Source organism: Hirundo rustica, unplaced genomic scaffold (genome assembly GCF_015227805.2).
Source record: "Hirundo rustica isolate bHirRus1 unplaced genomic scaffold, bHirRus1.pri.v3 scaffold_281_arrow_ctg1, whole genome shotgun sequence".
Taxonomy (NCBI): Eukaryota; Metazoa; Chordata; class Aves; order Passeriformes; family Hirundinidae; genus Hirundo; species Hirundo rustica.
The window spans coordinates 24,878-45,317 of record NW_026690333.1 but is presented as its reverse complement, the minus strand read 5'-3'; the positions used below and the strand labels follow the sequence as shown (position 1 = coordinate 45,317).

The 20,440-nt window shown below is 48.8% G+C and overlaps 1 protein-coding gene across 1 annotated transcript in view; it reads left to right on the top strand.

Annotated features, from left to right (window-relative positions):
• The first annotated feature begins 442 nt into the window (after positions 1–442).
• LOC120747902 (E3 ubiquitin-protein ligase BRE1B-like) overlaps positions 443–20,440 on the top strand; it is a 40,464-nt gene continuing 20,466 nt past the window's right edge. Inside the window, exons 1-6 of the mRNA XM_058424384.1 lie at positions 443–640; positions 2,360–2,539; positions 11,256–11,391; positions 16,074–16,195; positions 18,077–18,124; positions 18,389–18,498. Coding sequence (XP_058280367.1) covers positions 527–640; positions 2,360–2,539; positions 11,256–11,391; positions 16,074–16,195; positions 18,077–18,124; positions 18,389–18,498 — 710 coding nt within the window. The 5' untranslated portion in view covers positions 443–526. The remainder of the gene's footprint in view (positions 641–2,359; positions 2,540–11,255; positions 11,392–16,073; positions 16,196–18,076; positions 18,125–18,388; positions 18,499–20,440) is intronic.

The window sequence follows — 20,440 nt, the reverse complement described above, 5'->3', positions numbered from 1 at the left end:
TGAAAAATCCTGAGATTTTGGGGTTAAATTCAGGATTGTGGGGGGAAAAAATGGGATTTTGGGGGGAAAATTCTGAGATTTTGGGGGAAAATTCTGAGATTTTGGGTTGGAAAATTCTGGATTTTGGGGGAGAAAATTGGGGGATTTTTGGGGAAAAAATTGGGAATTTTGAGGAAGAACTGGGAGATTTGGGGAATTTTGAGGTGAAATTCAAGATTTTTTGGGAAAATTTGCCGAATTTAGGGTGGGAATTCGGGAATTTTGGGGATTTTTTTTTCCTGAAGTCCTCAGGAGTTTGGGAGTCTTTAAGAATTTTGGGGTGAAATTTTGGGAATTTTGGGGTCATTTCCCTCAGTTTGAGATGCTGCACTTGGGTTTGGGCTGAATCTGGGAGAAATTTTGATGGATTTGGGTCAAATTTGGGGTTTTTTTCCCTTGGAATTTTGGGGAATTTGAGATTTTTTATAATCCCCCTGGATTTTGGGGATAAATCCCGGGATTTTGGGTCCGTTCCCCGCAGTTTGAGATGCTGAACGCGGAGCTGGAGGGGAACCAGGAGCTGGCCAATTCCCGCATGGCCGAGCTGGAGAAGCTGCAGGTGGAGCTGCAGGCGGCCGTCAGGGGCCAGGAGCGCCTCAAGGTGACACCGGGGACGTCGGGGACATCGGGGACAGTGGGGGCATTGGGGACATTGGGGACATTGGGGTCACTGGGGACATTGGGGACATTGGGGACATTGGGACATTGGGGACATTGGGGACATTGGGGACATTGGGGACAGTGGGGACATTGGGGGCATTGGGGACATTGGGACATTGGGGTCAATGGGGTCACTGGGGACAGTGGGGACATGGGGGTCAATGGGGGCATCGGGGACATTGGAGACAGTGGGGGCACTGGGGACAATGGGGATATTGGGACATTGGGGTCAATGGGACATTGGGGACACTGGGGACACTGGGGTCAATGGGGACATTGGGGGACATTTGGGGACATCAGGGACATTGGGGTCAATGGGGACAATGGGGCAATGGGGACATTGGGGACATTGGGGTCAATGGGGACATTGGGGTCACTGGGGACATTGGGGGACATAGGGGACATTGGGGTCAATGGGGACATTGGGGTCACTGGGGACATTGGGGACATTGGAGTCAATGGGGATATTGGGGACATTTGGGGACATTGGGACATTGGGGATATTGGGGGGATTGGGGTCGATGGGGACATTGGGGACACTGGGGTCAATGGGGACAATGGGGACATTGAGGACAATGGGGACAATGGGGTCATTGGGGACATTGGGGACATTGGGGACAATGGGGTCATTGGGGACATTGGGACATTGGGGACACTGGGGACTTTGGGTCAATGGGGACATTGGGGTCACTGGGGACACTGGGGACACTGGGGATAATGGGGACATTGAGGCATTGGGGACACTGGGGACACTGGGGACACTGGGGACTTTGGGACAATGGGGACATTGGGGTCAATGGGGACATCAGGGACCAGAAGCACCTCAAGGTGACATTGGGGACACTCAGGTGACCCAGGTGACCCTCAGGTGTTTCAGGTGTCACAGAGACGTCACTCAGGTGACCCAGGTCTCCCCCAGATGTCCCCCAAGTGCCCCCCAGGTGACCCTCAGCTGTCATAGGTTTCACTCAGGTGTCTCCCAGGTGCCCCCCAGCTCCCCCCCAGGTGACCCTCAGGTGTTTCACGTTTCCCCCAGGTGACCCAGGTGCCCCCCAGGTGTCCCCCAGCTCCCTCCCAGGTGACCCCCAGGTGTTTCAGGTGACCCTCAGGTGACCCCCAGGTGCACCCCAGGAGATCCAGGTGCCCCCCAGGTGTCTCAGATGACCCTCAGGTGACCCAGGTGTCCCCCAGCTGACCCAGGTGTCCCCCAGGTGACCCCCAGGTGTCTCAGGTGACCCTCAGGTGACCCAGCTCCCCCCCAGGTGACCCTCAGGTGTTTCAGATGTCCCCCAGGTGACCCTCAGGTGTCCCTCGGATGTCCCAGGTGTCCCAGGTGTCCCCCAGCTCCCCCCTAGGTGCCCTCCAGGTGTCTCAGATGACCCTCAGGTGACTCAGGTGTCCCCCAGGTGACCCAGGTGCCCCCCAGGTGTCTCAGGTGTCCCTCAAGTATCCCCTAGGTGACCCTCAGGTGCCCCCCAGGTGTCACTCAGGTGTCCCTCAGGTGACCCAGGTGACCCTCAGGTGCCCTCCAGGTGACCCTCAGGTGTTTCAGGTGTCCCAGGTGCCCCCCAGCTCCCCCCCAGGTGTCACTCAGGTGTTTCAGGTGTCCCCCATGTGGCTCAGGTGCCCCCCAGGTGACCCTCTCGCCGTCCCCCCGCAGGTGGCGCTCCGCTCCCTCCCCGAGGACGCCGTCAAGGAGGCGCTGGAGTACAAGGTGCTGCAGTCGCAGTTCTCGCTGCTCTACCACGAGAGCCTGCAGGTGAAGACGCAGCTGGACGAGGCGCGGGCGCTGCTGCAGGCCACCAAGAACAGCCACCTGCGCCACATCGAGCACATGGAGGTGGGCGCGGGGTCGCCCGGGGGGGGTCGCGTCGGGGTTTCGGGGTCGTTCGGGGCGATTAAGTCACGGTGATTCCGATCCAAGATGGCCGCCGGGGTAATTTTGAGGATGTGGAGGTGGTTCCTGATGTTCCTGAGGGCTCAGGTTGGGTTTTGGGGTCATTTAGAACCCAAAAATTCCAATCCAAGATGGCCGCCGGCGCCATTTTGAAAACATGGAGGCGGGTCCTGATGTTCCCGAGGGCTCAGATTGGGTTTGGGGTAGTTTAGAACCCAAAAATTCCAATCCAAGATGGCTGCCGGCGCCATTTTGAGAACGTGGAGGTGGCTCCTGATGTCCCCAAGGGGTCAGGTTGGGTTTTGGGGTTGTTTAGAACCCGAAAATTCCAATCCAAAATGGCCACCGACGCCATTTTGAGGATGTGGAGGTGGCTCTTGATGTCCCCGAGGAGTCAAATTGAGTTTTAGGGTCACTTAAAACCTGAAAATTCCAATCCAAGATGGCCGCCGGCGCCATTTTGAGGATGTGGAGGTGGTTCCTGATGTTCCCGAGGGGTCAGGTTGGGGTTTGGGGTCATTTAGAACCCAAAAATTCCAATCCAAGATGGCCACCGGCGTAATTTTGAGGATGTGGAGGTGGCTCCTGATGTCCCCAAGGCATCAGGTTGGGTTTTGAGCTCATTTAAAACGTGAAAATTCCAATCCAAGATGGCCGCTGGCGCCATTTTGAAAACATGGAGGTGGCTCTTGATGTCCCCGAGGGCTCAGGTTGGGTTTTGGGGTCATTTAGAACCCAAAAATTCCAATCCAAGATGGCCACCGGCGCCATTTTGAGGATGTGGAGACGGCTCCTGATGTCCCCGAGGGCTCAGGTTGGGTTTTGGGGTTGTTTAGAACCCAAAAATTTTGATCCAAGATGGCCGCTGGCGCCATTTTGAGGACGTGGAGGTGGCTCTTGATGTCCCCGAGGAGTCAGATTGAGTTTTAGGGTGACTTAAAACCTGAAAATTCCAATCCAAGATGGCCACCAACGCCATTTTGAGGATATGGAGGTGGTTCCTGTTGTTCCCGGGGGGTCAGGTTGGGATTTGGGGTCATTTGAAACCTGAAAATTCCAATCCAAGATGGCCGCTGGCGTCATTTTGAGAACGTGGAGGCAGCTCCTGATGTTCCTGAGGGCTCAGGTTGGGGTCTGGGGTCGTTTAGAACCCAAAAATTCCAATCCAAGATGGCTGCCGGCGCCATTTTGAGGATGTGGAGGTGGCTCTTGATGTCTCCACGGGGTCAGATTGAGTTTTAGGGTGACTTAAAACCTGAAAATTCCAATCCAAGATGGCCACCGACGCCATTTTGAGGATATGGAGGTGGCTCCTGATGTTCCTGGGGGGTCAGGTTGGGTTTTGCGCTCATTTAAAACCTGAAAATTCTAATCCAAGATGGCCACCGACGCCATTTTGAGGATGCGGAGGTGGTTCCTGATGTTCCTGAGGGGTCAGGTTGGGTTTTGGGGTCATTTAGAACCCGAAAATTCCAATCCAAGATGGCCACCGACGCCATTTTGAGAACATGGAGGTGGTTCCTGATGTTCCTGAGGGCTCAGGTTGGGTTTTGGGGTCATTTAAAACCTGAAAATTCCAATCCAAGATGGCCGCTGGCGCCATTTTGAAAACATGGAGGCGGCTCCTGATGTCCCCAAGGCATCAGGTTGGGTTTTGAGCTCATTTAAAACCTGAAAATTCCAATCCAAGATGGCCACCGGCGCCATTTTGAGGATGTGGAGGCGGCTCCTGATGTCCCCAAGGCATCAGGTTGGGTTTTGGGGTCATTTAAAACCTGAAAATTCCAATCCAAGATGGCCGCTGGCACCATTTTGAAAACATGGAGGCGGGTCCTGATGTTCCCGAGGGGTCAGGTTGGGTTTTGGGGTTGTTTAGAACCCAAAAATTCCAATCCAAGATGGCCACCGGCGTAATTTTGAGGATGTGGAGGTGGTTCCTGATGTCCCCAAGGCATCAGGTTGGGTTTTGAGCTCATTTAAAACCTGAAAATTCCAATCCAAGATGGCCGCTGGCGCCATTTTGAAAACATGGAGGCGGCTCCTGAGGTTCTTGAGGAGTCAGGTTGGGTTTTGAGCTCATTAAAAACCTGAAAATTCTAATCCAAGATGGCCACTGGCACCATTTTGAGAATGTGGAGATGGCTCCTCATGTCCCCAAGGGGTCAGGTTGGGTTTTGGGGTTGTTTAGAACCCAAAAATTTTGATCCAAGATGGCCGCCGGCGCCATTTTGAGGACGTGGAGGTGGCTCTTGATGTCCCCGAGGAGTCAGATTGAGTTTTAGGGTGACTTAAAACCTGAAAATTCCAATCCAAGATGGCTGCCGGCGCCATTTTGAAAACATGGAGGCGGCTCCTGATGTTCCTGAGGGGTCAGGTTGGGTTTGGGGTTGTTTAGAACCCAAAAATTCCGATCCAAGATGGCCGCCGACGCCATTTTGAGAATGTGGAGGTGGCTCTTCATGTCCTTGAGGGGTCAGGTTGGGGTTTGGGGTTGTTTAGAACCCAAAAATTCCAATCCAAGATGGCTGCCAGAGCCATCAATCCCATAATTACTCATCCAAGATGGCTGCCAGTGCCACCAATCCCATAATTCCTCATCCAAGATGGCTGCCAAAGCCACTAATCCCATAATTCCCCATCCAAGATGGCTGCCGGTGCCATCAATCCCATAATTCCCCATCCAAGATGGCTGCCGGTGCCATCAATCCCATAATTCCCCATCCAAGATGGCTGCCAGAGCCATCAATCCCATAATTCTTCATCCAAGATGGCTGCCAGAGCCATCAATCCCATAATTCCCCATCCAAGATGGCTGCCAGAGCCATCAATCCCGTAATTCCCCATCCAAGATGGCTGCCAGTGCCATCAATCCCATAATTCCTCATTCAAAATGGCTGCCAGCACCAAAAAATTAAACTGAAACTTAATTAAGTTTAATTTAATTTAATTTAATTTACAAAATAAATTTAAATCTCTCCCCCCAAAAAATCCCTGAATAAAATGGAAAAAAAATTTAATTCATTTATTTTTTAATACTTCAGAATTTAAAAATTTCTTTCTTTATATTAAAAAGTATTTTAAAAATGCAAAATAATTTAAGGGGGGAAGGAAATGAAATAAAAATGAAAATAAAATTTTTAAATCTTCATAAATATTAAAAAAAAAATTTTGAAGAAAAATTTTGAAAAAAAAACCTGAAAAAATATTCTGGAAATAAATTTTTAGAAAATCTTCGGCAATAACTTTTTTTAAAAGTCAAAAAAAATTTCAAAAATAATCAGTAAAAATTGGGAAAAAAATCTCCATGAATTTCCCCCGCCCAAAATCTGAAAAAAGTCTGAAAAAAATACGAAAAAACCCCCAAAATCCAAAAAATTCCCAAAAAATTCCCAAAAATTCCCAAAATTTCCCCAAAATTTCCGAAATGAAAAATTTCAAAAAGTTTCTAAAATAATTCCCTTTAAACGCCGGAAAAAATCTGAAAAAAATCAAAAAAAATAGAAAAAAAAAATTAAAAATCAAAAAAAATTCCCCAAAAAATTCTCCAAAAAATTCCCCAAAAATTCCCGAAATTTCCCCAAAATTCCCCAAATGAAAATTTTGAAAAGTTTCAAAAATAATTCCTTTAAACGCCGGAAAAAATCTGAAAAAAATCCAAAAAAATAGAAAAAAAAATTAAAAAAAAAATTAAAAAAAAAATCTGAAAAATTCCGGAAAAAAGCCCAAAAATTCCCCAAAAATTCCCGAAATGGAAAACTCTGAAAAGTCTCTGAAATAATTCCGTAAAACACCGAAAAAAAATCTGACAAAATTTGAAAAAAATTCCAAAAAGAAGCCTCAAAAAATTCAAAATAAATTAAAAAAAAATTTTTAAAAAAATCCGAAAAAATTCCCAAAAATTCCAAAAAAATTCCCGATTATTTCCCAAAAATTCCCAAAATGGAAAACTCTGAAAAGTCTCTGAAATAATTTCATAAAACACCGGGAAAAATCTGAAAAAAAATTGAAAAAAATTTGAAAAAATCGAAAAAAAATCAAAAAAAAAAAAAAAAATCTGAAAAATTCCGGAAAAAATCCAAAAAATTAAAAAAAAATTCCCGAAATTTCCCCAAAATTCCCAAAATGAAAAATTCTTAAAAGTTTCCCAAATAATTCCTTAAAACACCAAAAAAAATCTGAAAAAAAATCCAAAAAAATAGAAAAAAAAAAAAAAATTAAAAAAAATCTGAAAAATTCCGGGAAAAAGCCCAAAAATTCCCCAAAAATTCCCGAATTTTCTCGGAATTCCCGCCATTCCCGCTGTCCCGGCAGAGCGACGAGCTCGGGGTGCAGAAGCGGCTCCGCACCGAGGTGTGACCAAAGGGCCCCGAAAATCCCCCAAATTCCCAAAAAATACCAAAGATAAATCAAAATAAAACCCAAAAAATCATCACGGAAAAAAATTGGGAAAAATTCCGGAAAGTTTTTTAAATAGCTCCATAAAACACCGGGAAAAATCTGAAAAAAATTGAAAAAAAATTGAAAAAAAATCGAAAAAAATCGAAAAAAAATCGAAAAAAAATTCTAAAAAAATTCAAAAAAAATTATTAAAAAATCCCAAAAAATTCCAAAAAAAATTCAAAAAATCCCCCAAAATTCCCGTTTTTTTCTCGGAATTCCCGCAATTCCCGCTGTCCCGGCAGAGCTCCGAGCTGGGCGTGCAGAAGCGGCTCCGCACCGAGGTGTGACCAAAGGGCCCCGAAAATCCCCAAAATTCCAAAAAAATACCAAAAATAAATCGAAATAAAACCCAAAAAATCATCACGGAAAAAAATCTGGAAAAAATATTTTTAAATTTCCTCAATAATTTCATAAAATATCTAAAAAAAGGGGGAAAACATTTATAAAAAGTAAAAAAAAAATTGGAAAAAAATCAAAAAAATTTCCAAAAAAATTCACGAAAAATTCCTGAAATTTCCCCAAAATTCCCCAAATGAAAAATTTTGAAAAGTTTCTGAAATAATTTTGCAAAACACCGAATAAAATCTGAAAAAAATCCAAAAATATCGGAAAAAAAAATTTTAAAAAATTCCAAAAAAAAATCAAAAATAATTTTAAAAATCCAAAAAATTTGAAAACAACATTCCCAAAAAAATTCCCGAAATTTCCCCAAAATTCCCCAAATGAAAAATTTCAAAAAGTTCCTGAAATAATTTCACAAAACACCGAATAAAATCTGAAAAAAATCCAAAAAAATCGGAAAAAAATCCAAAAAAATTCCAAAAAAATTTCCAAAAAAAAATTTAAAAAAAATCCAAAAAATTCCCAAAAAAATTCCCAAAAAATTCCCGAATTTCCCAAAAATCCCCGAAATGGAAAACTTTGAAAAGTTCCTGAAATCATTTCATAAAACACCGGGAAAAATCTGAAAAAAATTGAAAAAAAATTGAAAAAAATCGAAAAAAAATCAAAAAAAATTAAAAAAAAATCTGAAAAATTCCGGAAAAAATCCAAAAAATTCAAAAAAAATTCCCGAAATTTCCCCAAAATTCCCAAAATGAAAAATTTTGGAAAGTTTCTAAAATAATTCCTTTAAACACCGAAAAAAATCTGAGGGGAAAAAAAAAGAATTGAAAAAAAATTTTAAAAAATCAAAAAAATTCCCAAAAAATTTCCAAAAAAAATTCACGAAAATTTCCTGAAATTTCCCCAAAATTCTCAAAATGAAAAATTCTGAAAAGTTTCCAAAATAATTCCTTTTAAACACCGGAAAAATCTGAAAAAAATCCAAAAAAAAAAAGAAAAAAAAATAAAAAAAATTTAAAAAAATCTGAAAAATTCTGGAAAAAAGCCCAAAAATTCCCAAAAAATTCCCCAAAAAATTCCCAAATTTCCCAAAAATTCCTGAAATGGAAAACTCTGAAAAGTTCCTGAAATAATTTCGTAAAACACCGGGAAAAATCTGAAAAAAAATTGAAAAAAATTACAAAAAAATTGAAAAAAATCGAAAAAAAATTCTAAAAAAATTTCTGAAATTTCCCCAAAATTCCCCAAATGAAAAATTGCGAAAAATTCCTGAAATAATTTCGCAAAGCACCGAATAAAATCTGAAAAAAATCCAAAAAAATCGAAAAAAAATTTTAAAAAATTAAAAAAAAAAAAATTAAAGAAAAAATCAAAAAAATTCCCAAAAAATTCCCAAAAAATTCCCGATTATTTCCCAAAAATCCCCGAAATGGAAAACTCTGAAAAGTCTCTGAAATAATTTCGTAAAACACTGGGAAAAATCTGAGAAAAAATTGAAAAAAATTACAAAAAATTCGAAAAAAATCGAAAAAAATTCGAAAAAAATTCAAAAAAAATTCCAAAAAAATTCCCAAAAAATTCCAAAAAATTCCAAAAAAATTCCCGAAATTTCCCCAAAATTCCCCAAATGAAAAATTTCGAAAAATTCCTGAAATAATTTCGCAAAGCACCGAATAAAATCTGAAAAATATCCAAAAATATTGAAAAAAAAATCTAAAAAAATTTAAAAAAAAATTAAAAAAAATCCAAAAAAATCCAAAAAAATTCCCGAAATTTCCCCAAAATTCCCCAAATGAAAAATTCTGAAAAGTTTCCCAAATAATTCCTTAAAACACCGAAAAAATCTGAAAAAATCCAGAAAAATAGAAAAAAAAAAAAAAATAGAAAAAAAATCTGAAAAATTCCGGAAAAAAACCCAAAAAAGCCCAAAAATTCCCCAAAAATTCCCCCAAAATTCCCGAATTTTCCCGGAATTCCCGCCATTCCCGCTGTCCCGGCAGAGCTCCGAGCTCGGGGTGCAGAAGCGGCTCCGCACCGAGGTGTGACCAAAGGGCCCCGAAAATCCCCAAAATTCCAAAAAAATGCCAAAAATAAATCGAAATAAACCCCCAAAAATAATCACAGAGAAAATCTGGAAAAAATATTTTTAAATTTCCTAAATAATTTCATAAAATATCTTTAAAAATTGGAAAAAAATTTTTAAAAAATTAAAAAAAAATGGAACAAATCCAAAAAATTCCCCAAAAAAATTCCCAAAAAAATTCCCAAAATTTCCCCAAAATTCCCCAAATGAAAAATTTTGAAAAATTCCTGAAATAATTTCGCAAAACACCGAATAAAATCTGAAAAAAATCCAAAAATATCGGAAAAAAATGTTTAAAAATTCAAAAAAAAAAAAAAAAAATTAACAAAAAATCCAAAAAATTCCCAAAAAATTCCCAAATTTCCCAAAAATTCCCCAAATGGAAAACTCTGAAAAGTCTCTGAAAAAATTTCATAAAACACCGGGAAAAATCTGAAAAAAATTAAAATAAAATTAAAAAAATCCGAAAAAAATTTCTAAAAAATTCTAAAAAAATTCAAAAAAAATTCTAAAAAAATTCAAAAAAAATCAAAAAAATTCCAAAAAATTCCCCCAAAATTCCCGAATTTTCCCGGAATTCCCGCAATTCCCGCTGTCCCGGCAGAGCGACGAGCTCGGGGTGCAGAAGCGGCTCCGCACCGAGGTGTGACCAAAGGGCCCCGAAAATCCCCAAAATTCCAAAAAAAAGCCAAAAATAAATCGAAATGGAACCCAAAAAATCATCACGGAAAAAAATTGGGAAAAATTCCGGAAAGTTTCTTAAATAGCTTCATAAAACACCGGGAAAAATCTGAAAAAAAATTGGAAAAAATTCAAAAAGAACCCTCAAAAAATTCAAAATAAATTTTAAAAAAATTTTTAAAAAAATCCGAAAAAATTCCCAAAAAGTCCAAAAAAATTCCCGAATTTCCCAAAAATTCCCGAAATGGAAAACTCTGAAAAGTTCCTGAAATAATTTTGTAAAACACTGGGAAAAATCTGAAAAAAAATTGAAAAAAAAATTCGAAAAAAATTCTAAAAAAAATCAAAAAAAAATAGAAAAAAAAATCGGAAAAATTCCGGAAAAAAGCCCAAAAATTCCCCAAAAATTCCCCAAAAATTCCCGATTTTTCCCGGAATTCCCGCCATTCCCGCTGTCCCGGCAGAGCGACGAGCTGGGCGTGCAGAAGCGGCTCTGCACCGAGGTGTGACCAAAGGGCTCCGAAAATCCCCCAAATTCCAAAAAAAACCCCAAAAATAAATCGAAATGGAACCCAAAAAATCATCACGGAAAAAATCTGGAAAAAATCTTTAAAAATTTCCTAAATAATTTCATAAAATATCTAAAAAAATGGGAAAATATTTTATAAAAAGTAAAAAAAAAATTGGAAAAAAATCAAAAAAATTTCCAAAAAAATTCACGAAAAATTCACGAAAAATTCCTTAAATTTCCCCAAAATTCCCGCAATGATAGATTTTGAAAAGTTCCTGAAATAATTTCGCAAAACACCGAATAAAATCTGAAAAAAATCAAAAAAATCGAAAAAAATTCTAAAAAATTTCCAAAAAAATCAAAAATAATATAAAAAATCAAAAAAATTCCAAAACAAAATTCCCAAAAAAATTCCCGAAATGAAAAATTTCGAAAATTTTCAAAATAATTCCTTTAAACACCGGAAAAAATCTGAAAAAAATCAAAAAAAAATAGAAAAAAAAAAAAAAAAATCGGAAAAATTCCAGAAAAAAGCCCAAAAATTCCCCCCAAATTCCCGAATTTTCCCGGAATTCCCGCCATTCCCGCTGTCCCGGCAGAGCGACGAGCTGGGGGTGCAGAAGCGGCTCCGCACCGAGGTGATCCAGCTGGAGGACACCTTGGCGCAGGTGCGCAAGGAGTACGAGATGCTGCGCATCGAGTTCGAGCAGAACCTGGCCGCCAACGAGCAGGCGGGTGAGCGGGGGGCGGGCACCTGGGGGCGCACCTGGGGCACCTGGGGAGACCTGGGGGCACCTGGGGGGACCTGGGGGCACCTGGGGGGCACCTGGGGGCGCACCTGGGGGCACCTGGGGGCACCTGGGGGCACCTGGGCACACCTGGGGGCACCTGGGGGCACCTGGGGGCACCTGGGCACAGCTGGGGGCACCTGGGGGCACCTGGGGACACCTGGGCACAGCTGGGGGCACCTGGGGGCACCTGGGGAGACCTGGGGGGCACTTGGGCACTACTGGGGGCACGCGTGGGCACAGCTGGGCGCACCTGGGGGCACCCGGGAACACCTGGGGGCACCTGGGGGCACACCTGGGCACACACCAGGGGGCACCTGGGGGCACCTGGGCACAGCTGGGGGCACCTGGGCACACCTGGGGGCAGCTGGGCATCGCTGGGCACACACCTAGGGACACCTGGGGGCAGCTGGGGGCACCTGGGGTACACCTGGGGGCACCTGGGGGGCACCTGGGGACACCTGGGCACACCTGGGGGGCACCTGGGCACACCTGGGGGGCACCTGGGGACACCTGGGGGGAGCTGGGGTACACCTGGGGGGCACCTGGGGGCACCTGGGGGCACCTGGGGGCACCTGGGGGGGCACCTGGGGGCACCTGGGTGCACCTGGGCACAGCTGGGGGCACCTGGGAGGTACCTGGGGGCACCTGGGGGCACACCTGGGGGCACCTGGGGAGACCTGGGGGCACCTGGGCGCGCACCTGGGGGCACCTGGGGGCACCTGGGGACACCTGGGGACACCTGGGGGAGACCTGGGCACTGCTGGGGCACACCTGGGCACACACCCGGGGGCACCTGGGGGCACCTGGGCACAGCTGGGGGCACAGCTGGGGGCACCTGGGGAGACCTGGGGGAACTGCTGGGGGCAGCTGGGGGCACCTGGGCACAGCTGGGGGCACACCTGGGCACACCTGGATACTGCTGGGGGCACCTGGGCACACCTGGGGGCAGCTGGGTACTGATGGGGGCACCTGGGGGCACCTGGGGAGACCTGGGCACTGCTGGGGCACACCTGGGCACAGCTGGGGGCACCTGGGAGGTACCTGGAGGCCCCTGGGGGCACCTGGGGGCACACCTGGGCACTGCTGGGGGCACCTGGGAATACCTGGGCACACACCTGGGGACACCTGGGAATACCTGGAGGCGGCTGGAGTTACCTGGGGGCAGCTGGGCACAGCTGGGGGCACACCTGGGCACAGCTGGGCACTGCTGGGGGCACCTGGGGATACCTGGGAGGTACCTGGGCACACCTGGGCACTCGGGGTTTACCTGGGGGGGTACCTTGGGGGCAGCTGGGCACAGGTGAGACTCACGTGGACACACCTGGGGGCACCTGGGGATACCCGGGGGCATTCGGGGGCACCTGGATTGGATTTGCTGGGCAGGTGAGAGCTCACGTGGGCACAGGGGTGGGCACCTGAGGGTCCCTGGGGTCATTCTGGGGTCATCTGGGCACCTGGTCTGTGTCACCTGTGTGTGACCTCACCTGTGTGCCCTCACCTGTGTGCCCTCACCTGTGTGACCTCATCTGTGTGCTCTCACCTGTGTGACCTCACCTGTGTGACCTCACCTGTGTGACCTCACCTGTGTGCTCTCACCTGTGTGCTCTCACCTGTGTGCTCTCACCTGTGTGACCTCACCTGTGTGCTCTCACCTGTGTGACCTCACCTGTGTGTGACCTCACGTGTGTGACGTCACCTGTGTGACCTGTGTGACGTCACCTGTGTCACCTCACCTGTGTGACCTCACCTGTGTGACCTCACCTGTGTGCCCTCACCTGTGTGACCTCACCTGTGTGACCTCACCTGTGTGACCTCACCTGTGTGCCCTCACCTGTGTGACCTCACCTGTGTGACCTCACCTGTGTGACCTCACCTGTGTGACCTCACCTGTGTGCCCTCACCTGTGTGACCTCACCTGTCTCACCTGTGTGCCCTCACCTGTGTGCCCTCACCTGTGTGCCCTCACCTGTGTGACCTCACCTGTGTGATCTCACCTGTGTGCTCTCACCTGTGTGCTCTCACCTGTGTGCCCTCACCTGTGTGACCTCACCTGTCTGTACCTGTGTGACCTCACGTGTGTGCTCTCACCTGTATCTCACCCATCTGATCTGTCCCTCCCTTGTCCGATGTCACCTGTCTCACCTCTCTCACCTGTCTCTCACCTGTCCAATCTCGCCTGTGTGATCTCACCTGTGTCTCACCTGTCTCACGTGTCTCACACCTGTCAGTCTCACCTGTCTCACCTCTCATCTCTCTCACCTGTCCCTCACCTCTCTCTCACCTTTCTCATCTTGTCTCGCATGTCTCTCTCCTGTGTCTCACCTGTCTGATCTCACCTGTGTGTCTCACCTGTCCCTCACTTGTCTCTTACCTGTCTGATCTCTCATCTCTCACTTGTCTTTCATCTGTCTCTCATCTCTCACCTGTGTCTCACCTGTTCAGTCTCACCTTTCTCACCTGTCTCACACCAGTCAGTCTCATCTCTCTCACCTGCCTCACCTCTCTCTCACCTGTCCCTCACTTGTCTGATCTTACCTGTCTCTCTCCTGTCTTTCTCCTGTGTCTCACCTGTGTCTCACCTGTCTGATCTCACCTCTCACCTGTCTCACCTGTCCCCCTTGTTTCTCACCTGTCTCTCCCCTGTCCGATCTCGCCTGTCTCTCACCTGTCTCACCTGTCCCATCTCACCCGTGTCTCACTTTTCTCACCTGTCTCACCTCTCTCACCTGTGTGATCTCACCTGTGTGATCTCACCTGTGTCTCTCTCCTGTCTCTCACCTCACCTCTCTCTCACTTGTCTCACCTGTCTCACCTGTCCCATCTCAGATGTGTGATCTCACCTGTGTCTCATCTCTCACCTGTCGCATCTCACCTGTCTCACCTGTCTCTCCCCTGTCTCACCTGTCCGATCTCACTTGTCCAATCTCACCTGTGTCTCACCTGTGTGATCTCACCTGTGTCTCACCTGTCTCACCTGTGTCTCACCTCTCACCTGTCCCATCTCACCTGTGTGATCTCACCTGTCCCTCCCCTGCAGGCCCCATTAACCGCGAGATGCGGCACCTGATCAGCTCCCTGCAGAACCACAACCTGTCTTCTCACCTCTCTCACCTGTGTGCTCTCACCTGTGTGCTCTCACCTGTGTCTCACCTGTGTGATCTCACCTGTGTCTCACCTGTCTCACCTGTCCCATCTCACCTGTGTGCTCTCACCTGTGTGCTCTCACCTGTGTCTCACCTGTGTGATCTCACCTGTGTCTCACCTCTCTCACCTGTGTGATCTCACCTGTGTCTCACCTGTCCCATCTCACCTGTGTGATCTCACCTGTGTCTCACCTGTGTGATCTCACCTGTCTCTCACCTGTCCCATCTCACCTGTGTGATCTCACCTGTCCCTCACCTGTGTGATCTCACCTGTGTGATCTCACCTGCAGGCCCCATTAACCGCGAGATGCGGCACCTGATCAGCTCCCTGCAGAACCACAGCCTGTCGTCTCACCTCTCTCACCTGTGTGACCTCACCTGTGTCTCACCTGTGTCTCACCCGTCCCATCTCACTTGTCTCTCACCTGTGTGATCTCACCTGTGTCTCACCTCTCACCTGTCCAATCTCACCTGTGTGATCTCACCTGTGTGATCTCACCTGCAGGCCCCATTAACCGCGAGATGCGGCACCTGATCAGCTCCCTGCAGAACCACAACCTGTCTTCTCACCTCTCTCACCTGTGTGACCTCACCTGTGTCTCACCTGTCCCATCTCACCTGTGTGATCTCACCTGTGTCTCACCTGTGTGACCTCACCTGTCTCACCTGTGTGACCTCACCTGTGTCTCACCTGTCCCATCTCACCTGTGTGATCTCACCTGTGTGATCTCACCTGTGTGATCTCACCTGTCCCATCTCACCTGTGTCTCACCTCTCACCTGTGTGATCTCACCTGTGTCTGACCTGTCTCACCTGTCAGATCTCACCTGTGTCTCTCTCCTGTCTCTCACTTCTCACCTGTCTCTCGTCTCACCTGCCTCACCTGTCTCACCTCTCTCACCTGTCTCACCTGTCCCATCTCATCTGTCTTACCTGTCTCACCTGTCTCACCTGTCTCACCCGTCTCTCACCTGTCTCACCTGTGTCTCACCTGTCTCACCTGTCCCATCTCACCTGTCTCACCTGTCTCTCACTTGTCTCTCACCTGTGTGATCTCACGTGTCTGTCACCTGTCCCATCTCACCTGTGTGATCTCACCTGTGTCTCACCTGTCCCATCTCACCTGTCTCACCTGTGTGATCTCACCTCTCTCACCTGTGTGACCTCACCTGTGTCTCACCTGTCTCACCTGTGTCTCACCTGTCTCACGTGTCCCTCACCTGCAGGCCCCATTAACCGCGAGATGCGGCACCTGATCAGCTCCCTGCAGAACCACAGCCTGTCTTCTCACCTCTCTCACCTGTGTGACCTCACCTGTGTCTCACCTGTCTCACCTGTGTGACCTCACCTGTGTCTCACCTGTCCCTCACCTGCAGGCCCCATTAACCGCGAGATGCGGCACCTGATCAGCTCCCTGCAGAACCACAACCTGTCTTCTCACCTCTCTCACCTGTGTGATCTCACCTGTCTCTCTCACCTGCAGGCCCCATTAACCGCGAGATGCGGCACCTGATCAGCTCCCTGCAGAACCACAACCACCAGCTCAAGGGCGACGTGCAGCGCTACAAGCGCAAACTGCGCGAGGTGCAGGCCGAGATCGGCAAGGTGCGCGCGGGCCTCACCTGCCCGGGGGTGCCTGGGGGGCACCGGGGGGCACCTGGGGACACCTGGGGGCACCTGGGACACAGCTGGGGGTACCTGGGGACACCTGGGACATGCCTCGGGACACCTGGGACACAGCTGGGGGCACCTGGGGGTACCTGGGACACAGCTGGGGGCACCTGGGGATACCTGGGGTACACCTGGGGACACCTGGGGGCACCTGGGGACACCTGGGGACACCTGGGGGCACCTGGGGGCACCTGGGGACACCTGGGGGCACCTGGGATACACCTGGGGGCACCTGGGGGCACCTGGGGGCACCTGGGGGCACCTGGGGGCACTTGGGGGCACCTGGGGGCACCTGGGGGTACCTGGGGGGCACCTGGGGGACACCTGGGGGTACCTGGGACACAGCTGGGGGCACCTGGGGGCATCTGGGACACAGCTGGGGGCACCTGGGACACATCTGGGGGCACCTGGGGACACCTGGGGGTACCTGGAACACGCCTCTGGGCACCTGGGGACATGTGAGGTACACCTGGGACACGCCTGGGGATACCTGGGGGTACCTGGGGACACACCTGGGGACACCTGGGGACACTTGAACACACCTGGGACACACCTGGGGGCACCTGGGGACACCTGGGGGTACCTGGAACACGCCTCTGGGCACCTGGGGACATGTGAGGTACACCTGGGACACGCCTGGGGATACCTGGGGGTGCCTGGGGACACACCTGGGGACACCTGGGGACACTTGAACACACCTGGGACACACCTGGGGGCACCTGGGGTACACCTGGGGACACCTGGAGATATGCCTCAGGATACCTGGGGACACACCTGGGGGCACGTGGGGATACCTGGGCACACCCTGGGGCACCTGGAGATACCTGTGACACACCTGGGGACACACCTGGGGACACACGGGCACGCCTGGGACACGCCCAGAACACACCTCTGCACACCTGGCCTATTTACGGGGGCGTATCCCCTTTAACTGGGCGTGTCCCCTTTAAGTGGGTATGTCCCTTTAAGAGAGCGTGTTCCCTTTAAGGGGCGTGGCTTAAATGGGCGTGGCCTAACTGGGTGGGACCCCTTCAAGGGGGCGTGTCCCCTTTAAGAGGACTCGGGCCTTAAAGGGGCATGGCCCATTTAAATGGGCGTGTCCCCTCTAAGTGGGCGTGACCCCTTTAAGCAGGCGTGTCCCCTTTAAGAGGCGTGACTTAAATGGGCGTGGCTTAACTGGGTGGGGCCCCTTTAAGAGGTGTGACCCCTTTTAAGAGGCGTGTCCCCTTTAAGAGGCGTGTCCCCTTTAAGAGGTGTGACTTAAATGGGCGTGGCTTAACTGGGTGGGGCCCCTTTAAGAGGTGTGACCCGTTTTAAGAGGCGTGTCCCCTTTAAGAGGTGCGTCCGCTGTAAAAGGTGTGACTTAAATGGGCGTGGCCTAACTGGGTGGGACCCCTTCAAGTGGGCGTGTCCCCTTTAAGAGAACTCAGGCCTTAAAGGGGCCTGGCCCATTTAAATGGGCGTGTCCCCTCTAAGTGGGTGTGACCCCTTTAAGTGGGCGTGTCCCCTTTAAGAGGTGTGACTTAAATGGGCGTGGCTTAACCGGGTGGGGCCCCTTTAAGAGGTGTGACCCCTTTTAAGAGGCGTGTCCCCTTTAAGAGGCACATCCCCTTTAAAAGGTGTGACTTAAATGGGCGTGGCCTAACTGGGTGGGACCCCTTCAAGTGGGTGTGTCCCCTTTAAGAGGTGTGACTTAAATGGGCGTGGCCTAACTGGGTGGGATCTCTTTAAGTACACATGTCCCCTTTAAGTGGGCGTGACCCCTTTAAGTAGGCGTGTCCCCTTAACCCCGCCCCTTTCCCCCCCCAATTCCAGCTCCGCCTCCAGGCCAGCGGCGCCCCTCCCCCTCCCACCCCCGCCCCTCCCCCACCCCCTCCCTCCTCCTCCGGCCCCTCCCCCTCCTCCTCCAGCTCCGCCCCTCCCCCCTCCGAGGAGGCCACGCCCCCCGCCCCCGCCCCTCCCCCTTTGCCCGAGGACAAAGAGGGCGTGGCCTCCGCCCCCGGCCCCGCCCCCGAGCCCCCCAAAGCCGCCCCTGCCCCGCCCAAGGAGGAAGAGGAGGAGCCCCCCGGCCCCTCCCCCAGCCCCGCCCCTCCCCAGGCCCCTCCCCCACCCCGGGCCCCGCCCCGGCCACGCCCCGGCGCCCGCGGGGGGGAGGGGCGCGAGAGGCCGAAGGCGGGGCCCGAGGAGGCCAAGAAGAAGGACTCGGAGGTGCTGAAGCAGCTGAGGGCGGAGCTGAAGTGAGTATGCAAATGAGATGCTAATGAGAGGGGGCGGGGTCGAGGAGGGGTCATGGGGGAAAATTTGGGGGTTTTTGGGGGGGAAATTTGGGGGTTGGGGGGCGGAATTTGGGGGTTTGGGGAGGAAAATCGGGGAATTTTAGGTGGTTTAGGGAGGTTTTATGCAAATATATGCAAATTAGATGTAAATTAGATGCAGATGAGGGGTGGGAGGGGTTTGGGGCGGGGTCATGGAGGGGTTGGGGGAAAAAATCGGGGGGATTTGGGAGAAAATTTGGGGTTTTGGGGAAGAATTTCAGGGGATTTGGGGGCGTTTAGGGGAGTTTTATGCAAATGAGATGCTAATGAGGGGGCGGGGTCAATGAGGGGTCATGGGGGGAATTTGGGGTTTTGGGGGGGAAATTTGGGGGGAAATTTGGGGGTTTCGGGAGGAAAATTGGGGAAATTTAAGGGGGTTTGGGGAGGTTCAGGGAGCTTTATGCAAATGATATGCAAATTAGATGTAGATTAGATGCAAATGAGGGGGTTGGGTGGGGTCATGGGGGTTTAGGGAAAAAAATTCGGGGAGATTTGGGAGAAAATTCGGGGTTTTGGGGAAGAATTTCAGGGGATTTGGGGGCGTTTAGGGGAGTTTTATGCAAATGAGATGCTAATGAGGGGGCGGAGCCGGAAGGGGTCAACCAGGGGTCATGGGGACTAAAAATCGGGGGTTTTGGGGGGGGAATTTGGGGAATTAGGGAGAAGATTCGGGGGATTTTGGAGGCAAATCAGGGAGTTTTAGGTGGTTTAGGGAGTTTTATGCGAATATATGCAAATTAGATGTAAATTAGATGCAAATGAGGGGTGGGAGGGGTTTGGGGCAGGGTCATGGAGGGTTTAAGGGAAAAAATTTGGGGGATTTTGGAGAAAATTTGGGGGTTTGGGGGGCGGTTTTAGGGGGTTTGGGGAGGTCTAGGGAGTTTTAATGCAAATTAGATGCAGATGATATGCAAATTAGATGTAAATTAGATGCAGATGAGGGGTGGGAGGGGTTTGGGGCGGGGTCATGGGGGGGTTAGGGGAAAAAATTCGGGGGGATTTGGGAGAAATTTTGGGGGTTTGGGGAAGAATTTTAGGGGATTTGGGGGCGTTTAGGGGAGGTTTATGCAAATGAGATGCTAATGAAGGGGGCGGGGTCAAGGAGGGGTCATGAGGAAAAAATTTGGGGGATTTTGGGGGGTTTTTTTAGGGGAATTTCGGGGAATTTTAGGGGATTTGGGGGAGGTTCAGGGATTATTTTATACAAATGAGATGGTAATGAGATGCAAATGAGCAAAATCGAAAGAGGCGGAGCCAAAAAAGAGGCGTGACCAATCAAATATGCAAATGAGATGCAAATGAGATTAAAATCGTCCCAGGAAACCACAGTGGAAGCAAAAGGAGATGACGTTCAGGGTGGAAATTTGGGTTTTTCACGGCCGATTTTTTCAGGATTTTCAAGCAAAATTAAAGGGGGTGGAGCCCAAAAAGAGGCGTGTCCAATCAAATATGCAAATGAGATGCAAATGACCCCCCCAGAAGCCACAGGAGAACCAGAAGGAATTTAAATTAAGGGTGCAAAATTTGGGAATTTTCTGCCGCAAATTCTTGGGAATTTGGAGCAAAAATGAAGGGGGCGGAGCCAAAAAAGAGGCGTGTCCAATCAAATATGCAAATGAGATCAATATCTCTTCAGGAAAGCGCATTAGAACCAGAAGGAAATTAAATCAAGGGTGGGAAATTTTGGGTTTTTCACGGCCGATTTTTTCGGGAATTTGGAGCAAAATTAAAGAGGGTGGAGCCAAAAAAGAGGCGTGTCCAATCAAAATATGCAAATGAGATGCAAATGACCCCCCAGGGAGGCGCAGGAGAACCAGAAGGAGACGAAATTTGGGTCTGATTTATGGGATTTGTAGAACCGATT